General features: G+C 40.7%; 1 protein-coding gene across 1 annotated transcript in view; it reads left to right on the top strand.

Annotated features, from left to right (window-relative positions):
* LOC133403586 (probable helicase with zinc finger domain) overlaps nucleotides 1–17500 on the top strand; it is a 119987-nt gene that overhangs the window by 15219 nt on the left and 87268 nt on the right. Inside the window, 7 exon segments of the mRNA XM_061678573.1 lie at nucleotides 2543–2579; nucleotides 4989–5113; nucleotides 11789–11845; nucleotides 12139–12190; nucleotides 12414–12489; nucleotides 13334–13532; nucleotides 16160–16267. Coding sequence (XP_061534557.1) covers nucleotides 2543–2579; nucleotides 4989–5113; nucleotides 11789–11845; nucleotides 12139–12190; nucleotides 12414–12489; nucleotides 13334–13532; nucleotides 16160–16267 — 654 coding nt within the window.

The raw sequence follows: 17500 nt of genomic DNA, 5'->3' as shown, positions 1-17500 counted from the left end.
CTTCTGGGCCAAAGAGGAAAAGGGCCATCCGGATTGTTATCAGCGCAAAGTTCAAAAGACAGCATCTGTGATGATGTGAGGAGGGCGTCAGTGCTCATGGCATTGGTAATTTGCTCATCTGTGAGGCACCGTTAATGATGAACTCGGAGCTGGCAAATGTATTTTATTACGGAAATCACTGGACGCAGACCCGTTACGGTCGTAAACACTGATTGTTCCGGATATTGGTGGTGAAAAAAAAATTCAACCTCCCAGTACGGCGCTGTCCGACCACCGTGACGAAAATTTCATAAATGAATTAGATTAAACAAACACTATATTGTTTATAATTAAAAAAAAAAGGAAAAGAAAAGCTGCTTGAAGGGACGATCTTTTTATCATGAACATTATGCAGAAATAGTTTTCATCATATAAAATATACTGGAATAACTGTCCCACGGTAATGTTCTTGACAACATTTTGAAAGCTCTGTGAAAGGTATATACGTTTTGGAGCAACATATGCTGCCATCTAAGCAATGTCTTTTCAGGGACGTCCCTGCTTCTTTCAGAAAGACAATGCCAAACCACGTTCTGCACCTGTTCCAACAGCGTGGCTTCGTAGTCAAAGAGTGCGAGTACTAGACTGGCTTACTAGCGGTCCAGATCTGTCTCCCATTGAAAATGTGTGGTGCATTATGAAGCACATAATACGACAATGGAGGTCAAGGACTGTTGAGCGACGGAAGATGTACATCAAGCAAGAATGGCAAATAATTCCACCTTCAAAGCTTCAACAATTAGGTTCCTCTGTTGTTAAAAGGAAAAGCTATGTAACACTGTAAACATGCCCGTCCCAGCTTTTTTGGAACGTGTTGCAGGCATCAAAATTCTAAATGTGTGAATGTTTGGAAAAAAAACAACAACTTGAGTTTATCAGTTTGAACATTAAATATCTTGTTCTTGTAATGTATTCAATTGAATAAATACTAAAAAAAGATTTCCAAATCATCGTTTTCTGTGTGTATTTATAGCTTACACAAGATCCCAACTTCATTGGCATTGGGATTTGTACCACCAGTGATATGCGGCCTCACTCTTGTGGTACATGAAAACTGACAACACAACAAAAACCTCAAATTGACAAAATCCATTTAAAACACAACCGTCTCACCCAATTTCTTGAGCTGTGAGCAAAAAAGATGGTGGGACATTTCCCCTTTCCCGTAACTTGCAATTCAGGAAGCCTTTGCCCAACAATGCAAACATACATGTGATCGTGTTTATGGCGCACGCTCACATATGGAGTACTGTATGGTGTTACTCACTTTGAGATGCAACCATTCAACAGGTTGAGAAAGCACCATTTCAAGAAATGTTGCAGACTTGTGATCGGCAGAATTATGAATCTTGATGCAAAACAGATTGCTTTGACTTACTTGTGCTGTTATTAATGTTGTTACTTATCACTTTTTCTTAACCAACTGAAAACTTGATTGGCAGTATATTGCCTGTTAAGTCATTGACGCTCTATACTTCTGTGCCAAATGTTTAATATTTGTTTCAGTGCAATTTTTGTCAAACAGTCTGAGTCTGTTATTTATTTTTATTTATCAGATATTTATTGTTCTACATTTCAATGCCAATGTTCAATATTCTTGAATTAAGGTACTGGCTCTTAAAAAGGATATAGTTGAATTGTTATGCTATAATATTATATCAGTATCATAAAAAAACAATGATACGATCGTTTATTGGGATCGTTTCTGGGAAAATATAGTCCTAAAAATGTGTTATAGTGACAGGCCTAGGTTGAGTGGCTTAGTAGGCCCATCAGATAAGTGGAAAATAGCCTTGGATGATGAGAGGAAATGAACAATTGACGTCTTTGTGAAGAATGTTAGGTTAAGGCCTGATTCGTCCGAAAGTCCTAACCAACGGTCTGACAAGTAGCACTTTAATCACCAACACTTTCAGTAAATTACCTGTCTTGTGGAATTCTTCTTCAAATAAAGAATTTCGTTGACCAGAGTGTTAATCATTTACCAGTCAACACTGCCCAAAAGACAAGCAGCTTTATTCATTTCTTTATTTAAGTAACCCGGTTAGAGTATGGTGTTGAATGCGATGCGGTTGAAAATTTGGGTGCACCTGACTTTTATACCAGTGCACCCAATAATAAAAAAAAGTTGCGTGCACCAGTGCAAAAGGTTAGTCTAGAGCCCTGATGAGGACAAGAGCTATTGAAAATGAATAGGGGTGATAAGACTATAAGATTATACTTGATATTTTTAACATAGTTTTACTTTTAACTAGCAAAAGAAGGTTAAATGAGAATAATAAACATTTGTCCCTCAATATTCTCTTCTCAGAACTTTTATAAAGTTTAGAAACTAAAGAATATGCTGTACGATTATGGAAACTACATATGGTAGGTAATGGTAGAACAGTCTATTGTGAGGCAAAGAGTGATTCTCTGAGCTTCTGTGAAGGTTGGACTCTGGCAGCATGTCTAAAGTATATTTGTGGTGGCTGTTGTTAATTTCTTCTTTCTTTCCCAACAGAAAAAATATGACGAAGCAGATCAAGACTGCAAACATGGTAAGCATTAAAGCAGGGGAAGCAATACAAAAAGTGTGTTTAATGTAAGGCTGTAATTATTCAGAGATTAACATTTAATTACTACTAGTACAATAAAGTAATAATTTTCATTTTCCTGATGCTCATCTAAAACCATGCCTTTCTCGTTTTTGGAGTTGAGTTGGTCAGTGATATTGCCAAATTGTGGTAAACTTGATTCAGAGGAGTGCTACCAGGCTGAAGCTTTGCTGTGAATATTTTAGGGGCATTGTTCAAACAATTCTTCTTCTCCCTCCCACCCCCCAAGTCCCGTTGTAGAGGGACACATTTAATATTCAACTTGCATCTATGGGAATGATGCAAAAACAGTGAGAATGCACAAATTTGTGCCTATATTGTGCGTATGAACATTTGACACATAATCTTACTTAAATTTGTTCTTACTCTGCTAACAAATTTGGTATCTCGTCGGACTATGCATACACACAAATAATTGCGGATCAGTCTCCGAAGAAACCATCAAACACGTCTTTTACACACGATTTACCAATGTGGGCGGAGTGGCGCAGAGGCTTGGCATATGGTCACCGGTTCGTATTCCCCAACGCTCGGAGTCCGTCCATCCTTCCATCCTTCCATCCATCTATTTTCTGAAGCGCTTATCCTCACTAGGGTCGCGGGTATGCGGGCGCCTGTCTCATCTGACTTTGGACGAGACACCCAGAACTGGTCTCCAGCCAATCGCAGGGCACATATAGACAAACAACCATTCGCACTCAGTCACACCTCCAGACTATTTAGAGTCTTCAAATAACCTACTATGTTTTTGGAATGTGGAAGGAAACCAGAGTACCTGTAGAAAACCCACGCAGACACTGGGAGAACATGCACATCCACACAGGTGAGGCCGGGTTTGAACCCAGGACCTTAGAACTGTGAGGCCAATGTGCTAACCAGTCACCACTGTGCCGCACGCTCGAAGTTAACTTTTTTTTTTTTTTTTTTGCTTGCCCGTGACAAACTTGAGTTTACCATGTTCGGTCAAGTGCACTCAAATGTTTGTTCAATGTCATGGTTGGGTTTTATCATCGTATTAATGTCACGGGACGTTAATTATTGCGGTATTGTGGGAAAGCTCATGGTATTGCAGGAATGTTGATGGTACAGGTGGGGCAAAGAGGTAAAAGCACGAATACCGATAAACCTATTTTTCTTGCTTCCCGAGTCCTCAATAGGCTTTAGTACTTTCTTTGCGTTGACCCACAGGTTGTTGTGAAAAATACATCTTCACCTATCCCCGTCCATCCAGTGCTTACATTCGTATACAGTACCTTCAAAACGCGATTATTGCTGCAGCAATAATCATGCTATGCGCACAATAAAAAAACTGTCTATTGAAAAACTGTCTGTTTACTACTTCCAGAACTTATTGCCATATTATTTTAAAGTTCTAACAGAAATTCCTGCTATTCTGCCATTAAAAATTACTGCCTACTATCAATTATTTATTTGCTTGAGTACAAAAATTGACACACATGATTTGCCTTCGCGGTTCACATAAAATCACCTGGCGTGCCGGATCTGGCCCCCGGGCCTTGAGTTTGACACCTGTGTTTTAGTCAATTATTTTCCAGAATGAGAGGGCTTACAGAGGAGGATGCTATTCATTTGGCACAGCTTTAAGCAGGTATCAGGTGCAGATGGAGGTGCCCCTGGTTAAAAAAAAACCAGGCGCACCACCAACCAAAAAAGCATAGAAATGAGGCAAATTTTATTTTAATCTTGAATTTGTACATCAACATGTACTTGAGCGGTGTAAATAAATGTTTTTTCTGCTTATTGTACTCTTCAGTCTTCCGAATTGCTTAATTTATGTTAAAAAATTTTTATCTCTGTGGGGTCCTGTGGGATCCCCCCCAAACACTCTTGCAATGTTTTTTTTGTCACCTTTTTCATTCCTTTGGTGTTTGCATGTCTGAACATATGCAGTGTTGTTCATTCTCATCTTTTAGTTTGTTCTATGCATGTTTTGAGTGCCAAATTGTTTAACTTTGGAATTAATTAAAAAATAATTACCATTGTCATTTATATGTCAGTTTTTTTTGGTTGAGCAAACTTTCCAATGACACTAAACATTTGAAAATAGGATAAAGATGAAGAAAGTTATGTCTCGCAACTTCAAACCTCCTCACGGATGTCCTTTAATTTGCACATAAGCAAGTGGTTTATGGAGATTGCTAATCGCATAACCCCAACAATTAGAATGGGGTTAGGGTTAGGAGTCTGATTCACTAAACATAGCACAGTAGTGAGAAGAAAATAGGCACGTGTCATGAATAGGACTGAACTGATAGAACTGATGCACAGAGTAATTTTTATGAATTTATTCGTGAATGAGGCCCTATGTTCTTGCTTTTCTTTCTAATTTAGTCCTGGCAGAAGACAGGACTACGGGAGAGGATTTGCTACAGGCCAGCTTGTGCTCCATGCAGTTGGATGACAGCCTGCAGGAGGTGGCCAGCATCCTCTCTAAAACCTTGTTTGGAGAGCCAATGGTATGTTGAATTAAACATACAGTGTGTACGGAAAGTATTCAGAACCCCTTAAATGTTTTACTCTTTGTTACATTGCAGCCATTTGCTAAAATTATTGAAGTTCATTTTTTTCCCTCGTTAATGTACACACAGCAACCCACATTGACAGAAACAAAACCTAATTTTTGAAGTTTTTGTAGATTTATTAAAAAAGAAAATCTCAAATATCACACAGCCATAATAAGTATTCAGACCCTTTGCTGTGACACTCATATTTAACTTGGGTGCTGTCCATTTCTTCTGATCATCCTTGAGATGGTTCTCCACCTCCATCGGAGTCCAGCTGTGTTTGATTATACTGATTGGACTTGATTAGGAAAGCCACACACCAGTCTATATAAGACCTTACAGCTGACAGTGCATGTCAGAGCAAATAAGCATCATGAGGTCAAATGAACTGCCTGAAGAGCTCAGAGACAGAATTGTGGCAAGGCACCGATCTAGCCAAGGTTACAAAACAATTTCTGCTACACTTAAGGTTCCTAAGAGCACAGTGGCCTCCATAATCCTTAAATGGAAAACGTTTGGAAGGACCAGAACCCATGCTAGATCTGGCCGCCCGGCCAAACAGCAATCGGGGGAGAGGACCCTTGGTGCGAGAGGTACAGAAGAACCCAAAGATCATTGTGGCTGAGCTCCAGAGGTGAAGTTGGGAGATGGGAGAAAGTTCTAGAAAGGCAACCATCACTGCAGCCCTCCACCAATCGGACGGGGCTTTATCGCAGAGTGGCCCAATGGAACCCTCTCCTCAGTGAAACACTTGAAAGCCCACATGTAGTTTGCTAAAAAATGCCGAAGGACCCCCAAGATGGAGAGAAATAAGATTCTCTGGTCTGATGAGACCAAGAGAGAACATTTTAGTCTTTAATTCTAAGCGGTATGTGTGGAAAAAACCAGGCACTGCTCATCACCTGTCCAATACAGTCCCAACAGTGAAGAATGGTGGTGGCAGCATCATGCTGTGGGGGGGTTTTTCAACTGCAGGGACAGGACGACTTGTTCCAACCAAGGAAAGATGAATGCGGCCAAGTACAGGGATATCCTGGACGAAAACCTTGAAGCGTGGCTTCAGAACAACTCGGCCCAGCCAGAGCCTTGACTTAAACCCAATTGAGCATCTCTGGAGAGACCTGAAAATGGCTGTCCACCAACGTTCACCATCCAGCCTTACAGAACTGGAGAGGATCTGCAAGGAGGAATGGCAGAGGATCCCCAAATCCAGGTATGAAAAACTTGCTGCACCATTCCCAAAAAGACTCATGGCTGTATTGGATCAAAAGGGTGCTTCTACTAAATACTGAGCAAAGGGTCTGAATACTTAGGCTGTGTGATATTCCAGTTTTTCTTTTTTAATGAATCTGCAAATCTGTCAATATGGGGTGCGGTGTGTACATTGAGGGAAAAAAAATAACTTAAATGATTTTAGCAAATGGCTCCAATATAACAAAGAGTGGAAGATTTAAGGGGGTCTAATACTTTTTGTACCCACTGTGTTTTTAACTGGTCTTTTACCTGGTAAATACAGTTCAAATAAAATAAATACAAAAAATCTGGTTACACAAGGATTCACTCCCTATTTTAACTGGCATGTGGCTGTGTTCAGAAGTAACGAATCACATTCGAACTGCTCAATAGGAGTCCACAAACACACAAAAAAAAACATATGCATAGTGCCTTACAGAAACATTTGCTTGATCCACTAAATGAAGAAGCTCTTTGCTGACCAAACTTAGTGATCTTGAGTGAGCGAAAAAGAGAGACAGAGGGAGGTAGTGGAGGTGGGGGGAGAGATAGAGAAAGAGAGAGAGAAACCCAAACACAAGCGCATATCTGCATGTTAAAGCTGTTGTTTGTTAGTCTTTAATGTAAACACTTGCTGCGCACCGGCTGTCATGACTCACTTAGATTAGCCCGCAAAGCCTAATAGAAGACTTTGTGCAGACATGTAACTTGTCGTTTGATTGGTGAAGTTGAGTCAAACATCACTGTGCTAATCACTGTAGATTGGAACAACTGCGTCCGACGCGGAAGTCTAAAACGAAAGTCTAAAAATAGCATGCAATTATTGATGAATGAAAGTAGTGAGTGGCATGTAGATTATTGTAATGAAGTACTTTCTTCTTTATGCTTCATTAAAACTACTCTGACAAGTACAGTTTATCCAAAATGTTACTTGAGTAAATGTAGCACGTAACTACCCACCTCTGACAGCAGGAGCTGGATATTATCGGTAGCATGAGACGACTTAACACAGGTGCACGCCGCACGCAAGTCCAGTTACTGTCCAAGTGGAGCAAAAAGGTCCACTTTTTGAGTGTCGTGACCCCATACGCAATGAATAAAAGCACTGCACTGAGTTGGTGCACACTACATTTTTTTTTTACAAAGGGAGAAATCCAATGCAGTGACATGCACACTAAAAGTTTAAATAAAGAGCTTGAAATACACAGTACTAAGTATGAGTAAAGTATATATAAATAGAAATAATATAGTCGTGTAAAAAATATTGGACCCCTTGTTTCTTCAGTTTCTTGTTAATTTTTAATGCCAGGTGCAACTAGAGGTACCTTTGTTTGGACAAATATAATGATGACGACAAAAATAGCTCATAAGAGTTGATATCTAGCTTTAGCCATTTTGCATGGTTTTCTTGATAATAAGCAAAATTATATTTAATGAAACAAGCTTTTGTATTCTTCAGGTAAAATGCTTGGTGCCAGGTATTATGAAAAATAAATTGAAGATACATGGGTGGTCAAATATTTTTTTTGACTGTATATCTCACGTAAACTGTATATAGACATACAATTTTATATACAGTCCCCTCCAAATGCATTAGAACGACAAGGCCAATTCCTTTGTTGTATACTGAAGACATTTGGGTTTCGGATCATAAGATGAATGAGACAAAACTAGAATTCCAGCTGTTATTTCATGGTATTTTGGTATGTTATTCTACTCAGGACAGAGCACATTTTGTTTGAAGCCACCCACTTTTCAAGTGAGTAAAAGTTTTGGAACAAACATTATTAAAGTAAAGTGAATAAAATGTACTATTTGGTGGCATAACCCTTACTTCCAATAACTGCATCAAGCCTGCTACCCATTGACTTTACCAGACTGTTGCATTCTTCATTTGAAATGCTTTTCCAGGCCTTTACTTCAGCTTCTTTCAATTCTTGTTTGTTTCTGGGAGTTTCTCCCTTCAGTCTCCTCTTCAGGAGCTAAAATGCATGCTCTATTGGGTTAAGGTCCGCTGATTGACTTGGCCAGTGTAAGACCTTCCTCTTTTCTCCCTGATGAAGTCCTTTGTTGTGTTGTCAGTGTGTTTTGGATCATTGTCTTGTTGCATGATGAAGCTTCTCCCGACTAGATTGGATGCATTCTTCTGTAAATTGCCAGACATAATGGTTTTTTAGACTTCAGAATTCCTTCCCCTGCTACCATCATTAGTTACATCATCAATAAAGACTAGTGAGCCTGTTCCAGAAGCAGACATGCAAGCCCAAGCCATGACATTAACCCCACCGTGCTTCACAGATGAGCTTGTGTGTTTTGGAGCATAAGCAGATCCTTTCTTTTTCCATACTTTGGCCTTTCCGTAACTTTGGTAGAGGTTCATCTTGGTCTCATCAGTCCATAAAACTTTCTACCAAAACTTTTGTGGCTCATCCCTGTACTTTGCAAAATCCAATACGGCCTTCCGATTCTTTTCGTTGATGAATGTTTTGCATCTTGTGGTATGGCTTGTATATTTCTTCTCTCAGTCTTCTTTCGAACAGTGGATTGTGATACCTTCACCCCTGCCCTGTGGAGGTTGGCAGTGACGTCACTGACATTTGTCTTTGGGTGTTTCTTCATAGCTCAAACAATGTTTCTGTCATCAGCTGCTGTGTATACTCTTGGCCGACCTGTTGGATGTCTATTGCCCAGTACACCAGGAGTTTTTCTTTTTCAGGAGATTCCAAATTGGTGTATTGGTTATGCCCAATGTTTGTGCAATAGCTCTGATCAATTTTCCCACTTCTCTCAGCTTCAAAATGGTTTGATCTTCTCCCATAGACAGGTCTCTGGTCTTCATGTTTGCTTAACAGCAAATACAGTTTTCACAGGTGAAACTCAAATCCAAAAACAAAGGCAACACCTGAGCAACTAGAAACACCCATCACTCACGTTCCAATACTTTTGTTCACTTGAAAAGTGGGGTGGCTTCAAACAAAAGGTGCTCGGTCCTGAGTTGCAATGCATAGAGCTGGGAGTTCCTGTTCCCATTAATTTAAACCCAAATATGCACCAAGCTGTACTTTAGTAGACTGCAAGTTGGACTTACGTTTCGTGGAACATTATTTAGGCAGACTGGTCGATATCCTGAATGTTTGGCCAGTCCTGTCCATGCGGGGAACAGGTAGAGTTGACGGAAGGAGGAGGAAGGGAAAAAAAAGGAAAAAAAAAAAAAAAAGAGTTCCGATTGGAGGGCGGCCGGAGCCCGGGGATGGCGCAAGTCGCAAGACGCCTGGAACAGACGTGCGCCGCCTGTTCCCTTCCCAATGGAGCTTTCCCGTGAGCTGCCCAGGCACCCGCAGGGCGCTTGCAGGGTGCCCTGCGCCGGGGAAAGATCTGATGTGTCCTCACCACCTTGTGGTGAGAGGTGGGGCTTCCTGGCTGAGCCAGTCTTCGGCATGGTGGTCGAGCGAGCGAGAACCCAAAGGAAGGGTTTCGGCCTATATGTGCAGCCGAAAGGCGGTGGTCGCTCCCCTGTGGGTGTCGCTCGTGTCCCATCCATTGTCCCAGAGGTCTTCAGTTGCATTTCAAAAGGGCAAATGACGAACTTTTGTCTTGCATGCAGGAGCAGCGGATTTTCAAGCTTTTTGAGTCGGTATCTTGAGCCCTGTACATAGGGGGTCTTCTGATGACTGGGAGTCCAGGTTTCTAGGGCAGCTGCTAATTAATTTAAAGTCCAGGTGAGAAGTCAGGATTCCTCCTCTCTGCTTTGATGAGCTCCTTTGGACTGGCTGGTAATTCATTTAGCGTCCGTGTGAGATAAACCAGGCATCCCCGTGACGGTCTGTCTTGGCGGGGGAGCGGGGAGAGGGATGCAGTCCCAGTCCAAGGTTGGGGGGTCATGGTGCCATCTGGCGAGAGCATGTCCATTACAGACGAAATAAGAGTTCTAGATTACAGTGGTTTATTGTTGCAATCAAACTCACAAAAACGACACAGGAAGTGGAATTTTATAGAAAAATTATATGTAAGGGGGAAAACTACAGAGAAACAATGCAGAGGAACTGGACTACAAAGATTACAAGCAAACGTATGTAAAGAAAAAAATGTAGGGCGAATGATTGAACTCGTAATGTGAGGATTTAACGAGCATGCGCAGTGAAAATGCGAGAGTTCCGAACTTCTGTGACCGTTATTATGCAACAATTTGCACTCTGGAAACCACACGCTGTACTCACGTTGTGAAGAACAAAATTTAGACAGGCTGGTCGGTCTTCCAGATGGATGGGCTGGGGCGCTGAGCAAGTGTATTTAGGGAAAAAAAGGAAAAACAGAGAAAAGGCAGAGGTATGGTTGCAGAAGCGCCTTGGTGACAGTGTCTCAGATTTGACATCAACCCTGTGGAAAGCAATTACTAGTGACATTGGTGTCATGATATATACTGGGAGCATTCATGCAAAGTTTGTTAAATCACAACGGACACTTAAAGTCAGTGAAAATTGTTGGTAACTGTCCTCGGCTTGCAGTAACTCTCAAACACCAGTGGGTGTCGCCTGTGTCCCATCAATTTTCCCAGAGGGCCTGGCAGCGCCTTGCGTGCATGTTTTAATATTAAAACAAATAGTTTATTGCTGTATTTGAGTTCCTAAAGAAAAAGACTGCGATTAAATCTAACTCAAGGCCCGGGAGTAATAGGTTAATCTGTGGCCTGTATAATAAATCTATTGTTGTCGATCTGGCTCCAACCTTTTGGCCGGCATCTCAGTCCTGCACACCAAGGGGTCTTTGATTAATGGAAACCCAGATTTTTAGGGGAGCCTTTAATTAGTTTAAGGCACGGGTGACATAAATCAGGCTTATTGTGACCGTTTGGATCAGCGGGGCAGTAGGCAGGAATGGAATTATTGAGGTTGGGGTTCCTGGTGCCCTCTTGTTGGATAGTGTTTCCGCTACACTGGTGTAGACTCGAAGTCAGAATTTTGGTATTGTGATACCACTACTCCGATGTATGCATTGTCTTTGCACACCACACATAAAACAGATCATCTCAACAATAGCTAGCTAGCCAGCAGATCAGCATCTCTCCAACAAATAGTCATTTTATCCTGCTTTTTCAACAGTAATGCTCGGTGTGACGACTTACTGTCATTTACCATGGGAAATAACTGAGGTCTTGGCTTCTGGCGAGTGTCTTTGGGTCGTCGTGAACGATGTCACATCAGATTCTGAATCATTTTGACATTTTCAAATCATCCCACAGTCATGGACTGTGTGTATTGAAATCTTTGACAATTCGACTATAACAAAAGTAAAATACTCCCCCACTCCGCACCCCCCCACTCCAAAACAGAATGTCCTTAAATACTTAATATTGCAAATTCCTGTTGTAATAAGATTCTTTTTCTCCTTTTACAGAATGGAATTGTTGCAAAAGATGTTTCCAGATTAAAAATCCTGTTTTCAGAAATAGAGGTCAGTCCCAAGTCATCATACACCACACTGCCATGTGGTGTATAATGGTTCTTATTTATCTATGCCTTTTTGCCAGGTTTTAATTGCTAAATGCTTGCAGGCTAGAGTCATAATGGCCTAGTTGTAACCATTTAATTCCCCTCAGTTTAGTTTGTAGCTGTTTTGGACCTAATGCTTATTTATAATTCCAGTAGTCAAGACTGCTTGTTCGGTTATACAGCATTAATAGCCATGATATAATAATTATTGTCTCTGTGTCCACCCCACCATCACCCCATCTTTTTGTTTGTCAGGCTGTAAAGAAGAGCGAGATGGCACCAGAATACACAGATGACCAGGAGGAGGGTAGGCAGTAGTTAATTTTTGTTTCCTATTCAAACAAAACAAGTAGTCTCCATAACACTTATTTATATACATCCAGTAGATATTATTTATAATGCTTAAGTCAGTCAGTGGTCAGCTAGAACCCATTGTAATTAGGTACAGGCTCATTTAAGCCCAACTTTGTGGTGTGCTGAAAAGGTTTGGTTCAGTTGCATTGATCGTTTGACTTTGTGTGCCCTGACAGAGGTCCAAGATGGCTGGCAGTTCAGGCCCCCTCCTCGAGGAGTCACCAGCAGCGAGGAGTACACCCTCTGTAAAAGGTTATAAAACAATAAGGGTTTCAAGTTGTGAATGTATCATGCGTTAGAATGTAAAATATAATTAAGGAACTAAAAATATGTCAAGCTGATATTATACTTGCTTACCTGTGAATGAAATCTCACGTCCTTGACAGAATCATGAGCTGTACCTGAATTTCACATTTGTGGCTGAGATTTGAATGTCCAATTGGTCTTTGAATACCAATATGCTGTTGTCAGACAGCTTCTTTCCAGCATTTACATATGTCATGTAGAGGTGAAACAATTGATTATCAAAATGATTAACTATTTTGAAAATCTATTAATTGTTCAGAGACAATGTTTAATGTAAAAATCCTCAGAATTTCAGCCTCTCAACAGTAAATATTCTCAGATTTCTGTAATCCTACATGAAAGCGGACTGATTAGCTTTGTGTTTAATCAAGACATTGGAAAACATATGATTTTATTTTGGGGGGGGGGACAAACCAGTAACTGCATCATAATAAATTTGTTTGTGCATTTTTTGCGCTGTCAATTGTAGTCAATAATCAATGTATGAAGTTATGTCCTGTTTTGGAATATAGGGATCTAAATTTAAAAGTTTTTATTCGTCATCAACTAATCGGAAAAATAATTGACAGATTGATTATTAAAATAATCGTTAGTTGCAGCCAGAATGTCATGGTTTACCAACGCTAACAGACCCAAAATTTAAATATGAAAATGTTAAAAATAGGACAAAAGTTTTATGACATATATTACATTGATGAGTCTATAAGCAAAGCTGATGTTTTTAAGGGAAAACAACGCCAAACGTATTTATAGAACTAACACCAGTTCACACTCTTTACCTCTCCTTTAGGTACTTAGAGCAGGGTCTGTGTCGGTACGGGGCCCAGTGCACGTCAGCTCACTCACAGGAGGAGTTGATGGAATGGCAGAAGCGCTACTCATCACGCCTGATCCGTCTCAAGCAACAGCAGGAGAGCAAACACTTCACTGAAAATTATATGGAGACTCTAATAGAGAAGTGGATGAACTCTCTCTCCCCAGAGAAAGTGGTATGTGACAATTCAATTGATCGAAAACACCAGCTACTATACTTTATTCACTGTATACTGTGCCCAGTGAGGGTGCATAATCATTTAACAGCACCCATATAGTGAATAACTTTAGACACACCTTCACCTTCAGATTTGAATTTGTTATGCTGCTAATGATTCATAGCATGTTCATATCTGCAGCAAACTGACCACGGGCACACCACACATAGTTTGAAACAAGCCTTGGGGCAATTGATATCAAGTATCAAACACGCATTTGTATCAAGTAGGGATGTGCCGATCCGATCACGTGATCAAAAATCGGAGTCGATCACATGATTTTCAGTTGACCGAGATAGGGTGTAAAAGATGGGTTTTATCTATATTCTGACATTTTAAAGGTTACAAAGTGACGAAATAATCCAAAGGTACAAAAATATTGCCAAATGGAACAGTAATAGCTTTGTTTTATATTACACAATGTAACTTTGTGGTTTAGTACCGGTATTACAAATTCTTACAAATAAAACATGAGCACAACTGTGTAATGTTCTCTCATTTACTAAATAAAATTATGGCTGCATTTCACGACAAGAGCAAGTAACTAAAAAGAGAAAGTTATACATGTTCAACTAAAGTGCTGAACTTAAGAAAAATAAAGTTTGTTTCTCCTTTTCTGTTTGGCAACTTCACACAACAGTGACGTCTCAAACACCCATCCATCCATTTTCCATACCGCTTATCCTCACTAGGGTCGTGGGCATGCTGGAGCCTGTCCCAGCTATCTTGGGGCGAGAGGCGGGCTACACCTTGAACTGGCATTTTACAGCCTTCAATTAACCTACCATGCATGTTTTTGGGATGTGGGAGGAAACCGGAGTACCCGGAGAAACACACACTCAGGCACGGGGAGAACATGCGAACTCCACACAGGCGAGGCCGGATTTGAACCCAGGTCCTCAGAACTGTGAGGCTGATGTGCTAACCAGTTGTCCAGAGTGCCGTCTGAAGTCTCAAACCATTTTCTGTACCGCTTTATCCTCACAAGGGTCGCGGGCGTGCTGGAGCCTATCCCAGCTGTCTTCGGGCAAAAGGCGGGGTACACCCTGAACTGGTCGCCAGCCAATCGCAGGGCACATATAAACAAACAACCATTCGCGCGCACATTCACACCTAAGGGCAATTTAGAGTTTCCAATCAACCTACCATGCTGTTTTTGGGATGTGGGAGGAAACCGGAGTGCCCAGAGGAAAAACCCACACAGGCACAGGGAGAACATGCAAACTCCACACAGGCGTGGCCGGGATTTGAACCCCGGTCCTCAGAACTGTGAGGCAGATGTACTAACCGGTTGAGTACTGTGCCGCCCAATTTTACATATTTTAATTTAACAAATCTTAACAACTGAACTGTTTTCGAGGTTTGTTCATAACCTTTGTTTTGTTTCATAATGGCATTTGACAAATATACACTTTTAATAAGTGCTCCCAGTGAGAACTTCACACTGAGAATTTTCAATGAAAATGACACTGACCGTTCCATTTTAAGCGCAGTTTGTTTCAAATGTTTAAATCCTTTTCTTTAACTCAACTTCCATGCTGAGTCACTTTCTCTGTCCCCTGCTACGTTTCTCCTCGTTTCTGTCTATGCTGCGTGCAATCACTGGTTCTGGCCTGAGATGCAGATTTGATTGGCTGAAGGGGGGGGGCTGCATGTTATTGGTTGGTACAGTTCAACACTACTGTGAAGTCTGTAATAATTTACGGCGCCCTGTATGTCTTGAATCATAACCTTTCTTTTTTGGCTTTGGTGTGGGTACGTATGGGACTGTTTCTGGGTCCATACGCGGACTGCAGTCTGCCAGTTATTGACCTCTGTATGTCGACATGATCGAGCGAGCCAGAGCAAGCTGTTTCGCTCCTTAGCCTGCCTCACGGGCTCGTGAACTTAATAAATAGTTAACTTTCGCTGAAGTATCCCAAGTGTGTGCAGCTTCGGAGCCAAAGCTCACTGCGTCGTGAGCGGCGCTGCGGGTGTTACCACAACATTGAAAATGTATCGAGTCCAGAAAAAAGAATCACGTCCATTGTATTTATGGAACAATAATCTGCCCTCCTCTGCCTCTGATTGGCTAGCACCCTAGTGGTGCCAATATTTTTGAGAACGACTGTAGTTTAGCACAGCTCCTCATTGTCAGATGTTTATTCAGTAAATATAAAACGACAGTCAATTAGTGCATACTGAACCATGACCACTATCGATCGATTCGATACAGATACATGTATTGTTGCACCACTAGTCTGTATTTATGTATGAATGTATCCATGTATAACTTCATAATACATGTATGCATATTAATTTGAGAGAATTTGGATATGCGCTTTTTTTAATGCATCCTCGAGGAATCGGATCAGGACTCTGTATTGCGAGTTTCTTAAAATCCAATACTGACTTGGGTGCAAAAAAACTTGATTGGGACATCCCTAGTATTAAGTGGGTTATTACACATTTTTAATCCCTACTGCTCTTCATTCTTAATGTGGGTGTCATGGAGAATTACTTTTCCCAAGTATGCAATAATTTCTCTGTAGCGGTAACGTCTAATTGTCAGGACATTTCAGCCATTTATTGTCTTCTCGTTCCAGCTTAGCGACTGTTTAGAAGGAGTCAATGTTGAAACCAGCTCAAGCCTCTCTCTTACTGTCACCACCAAAAAATCCTTCCACTCTTGGACCTTCTCATTGCTCTGCAAGGTAAGAAAGATTATTTATTGGAAACAATCCTAATTTGGGTCAGCACCTAATCGGGGGTGAACATTTGACTACATTTTCTTGATAGAATATGGAAAAAAATTGAAGAAAATCTTACATTTTAAATGCAATGGGAAGAATGTTTTGATGCCAGGGTACTGAGCGGAATAATGCTGCTGAGATGACTTGTCATAGCATCTTCATGAATGTACAGTGCCATGAAAAAGTATTCATAACCCTTGAACTTTTTACATTTACATTACACGACCTCACAAATCACCAATGTGAATGTATTTTGTTTATTTTTTATATGATAGACCAACACAAAGTAGCACATAATTGTGAAGTGGAACAAAAATGGTGTACAGGTTTCAAAATTTAAAGAAATATAACTGAAAAGTATGTGAACAACAGCGCCATCAAGACCAAGGAACTCATCAGACAGGTCAGGGATAAAGTTGCGGAGAAGTTTAAAGTAGGGTTAGGATATAAACAAATCTTCCAAGCTTCTCAAAATATCTCAAGCATCTCAAGGGCACGTTCAAACGATCATCCAAAAATGGAAAAAGTAAGGCACAACTGCAAACCTACCAAGATATTCAGGCTGGGTGATTATGGAAAAAATAATAATCACGATTATTGAAATCGCAATCAATAAATACGTTTATTCATTGATTTCACAATTAAGTATTTATTCAACGACCAAAACACAACTTTAAAGCTATAATAGGCGGGTTTTTAAAAAATATATATATTTGTATTTTTTGGCACCCCCCACTGCTGGGATTCAGCATAACAAAAAGCGGTCCGCCACTTCGATATGACGGTAGGCTCTACCGAGTCCACCTTTCCCCGTCTACCCTTCTCTCAACCCCTAGAGGGTGAAGAATATGCACCAACGTAGTGTATAATGACACAGCTCCTCATCGTCTTTGCCCTGAGAAATCCTTCCCCTCTGAATTTTAATTGAATTTCCCTGGTTTATGTCAAATATGTTAAAATGGCCCAGTCAAAGGCCAGACCTAAATCCCATTGAGCGTCTGTGGCAAGACTTATAAATTGCTGGTCACAGACTCACTCAATCCAATCTGGCTGATCTTGAGCTATTTTGAAAAGAAGAATGGGCTAAGAATTATGTCTAGATGTGCAAAGCTGGTAGAAGGATAACGCAAAAGACCTCCAGCTGTAATTGCAGCGAACTAGCACATTGGTTCCATTCCAGCTTTACAATTATGT

This window comes from Phycodurus eques, chromosome 6 (genome assembly GCF_024500275.1).
Source record: "Phycodurus eques isolate BA_2022a chromosome 6, UOR_Pequ_1.1, whole genome shotgun sequence".
NCBI classification, from domain to species: domain Eukaryota; kingdom Metazoa; phylum Chordata; class Actinopteri; order Syngnathiformes; family Syngnathidae; genus Phycodurus; species Phycodurus eques.
Note: the sequence above shows the minus strand (reverse complement) of the source record. Positions and strands in the feature narration are given on the sequence as shown.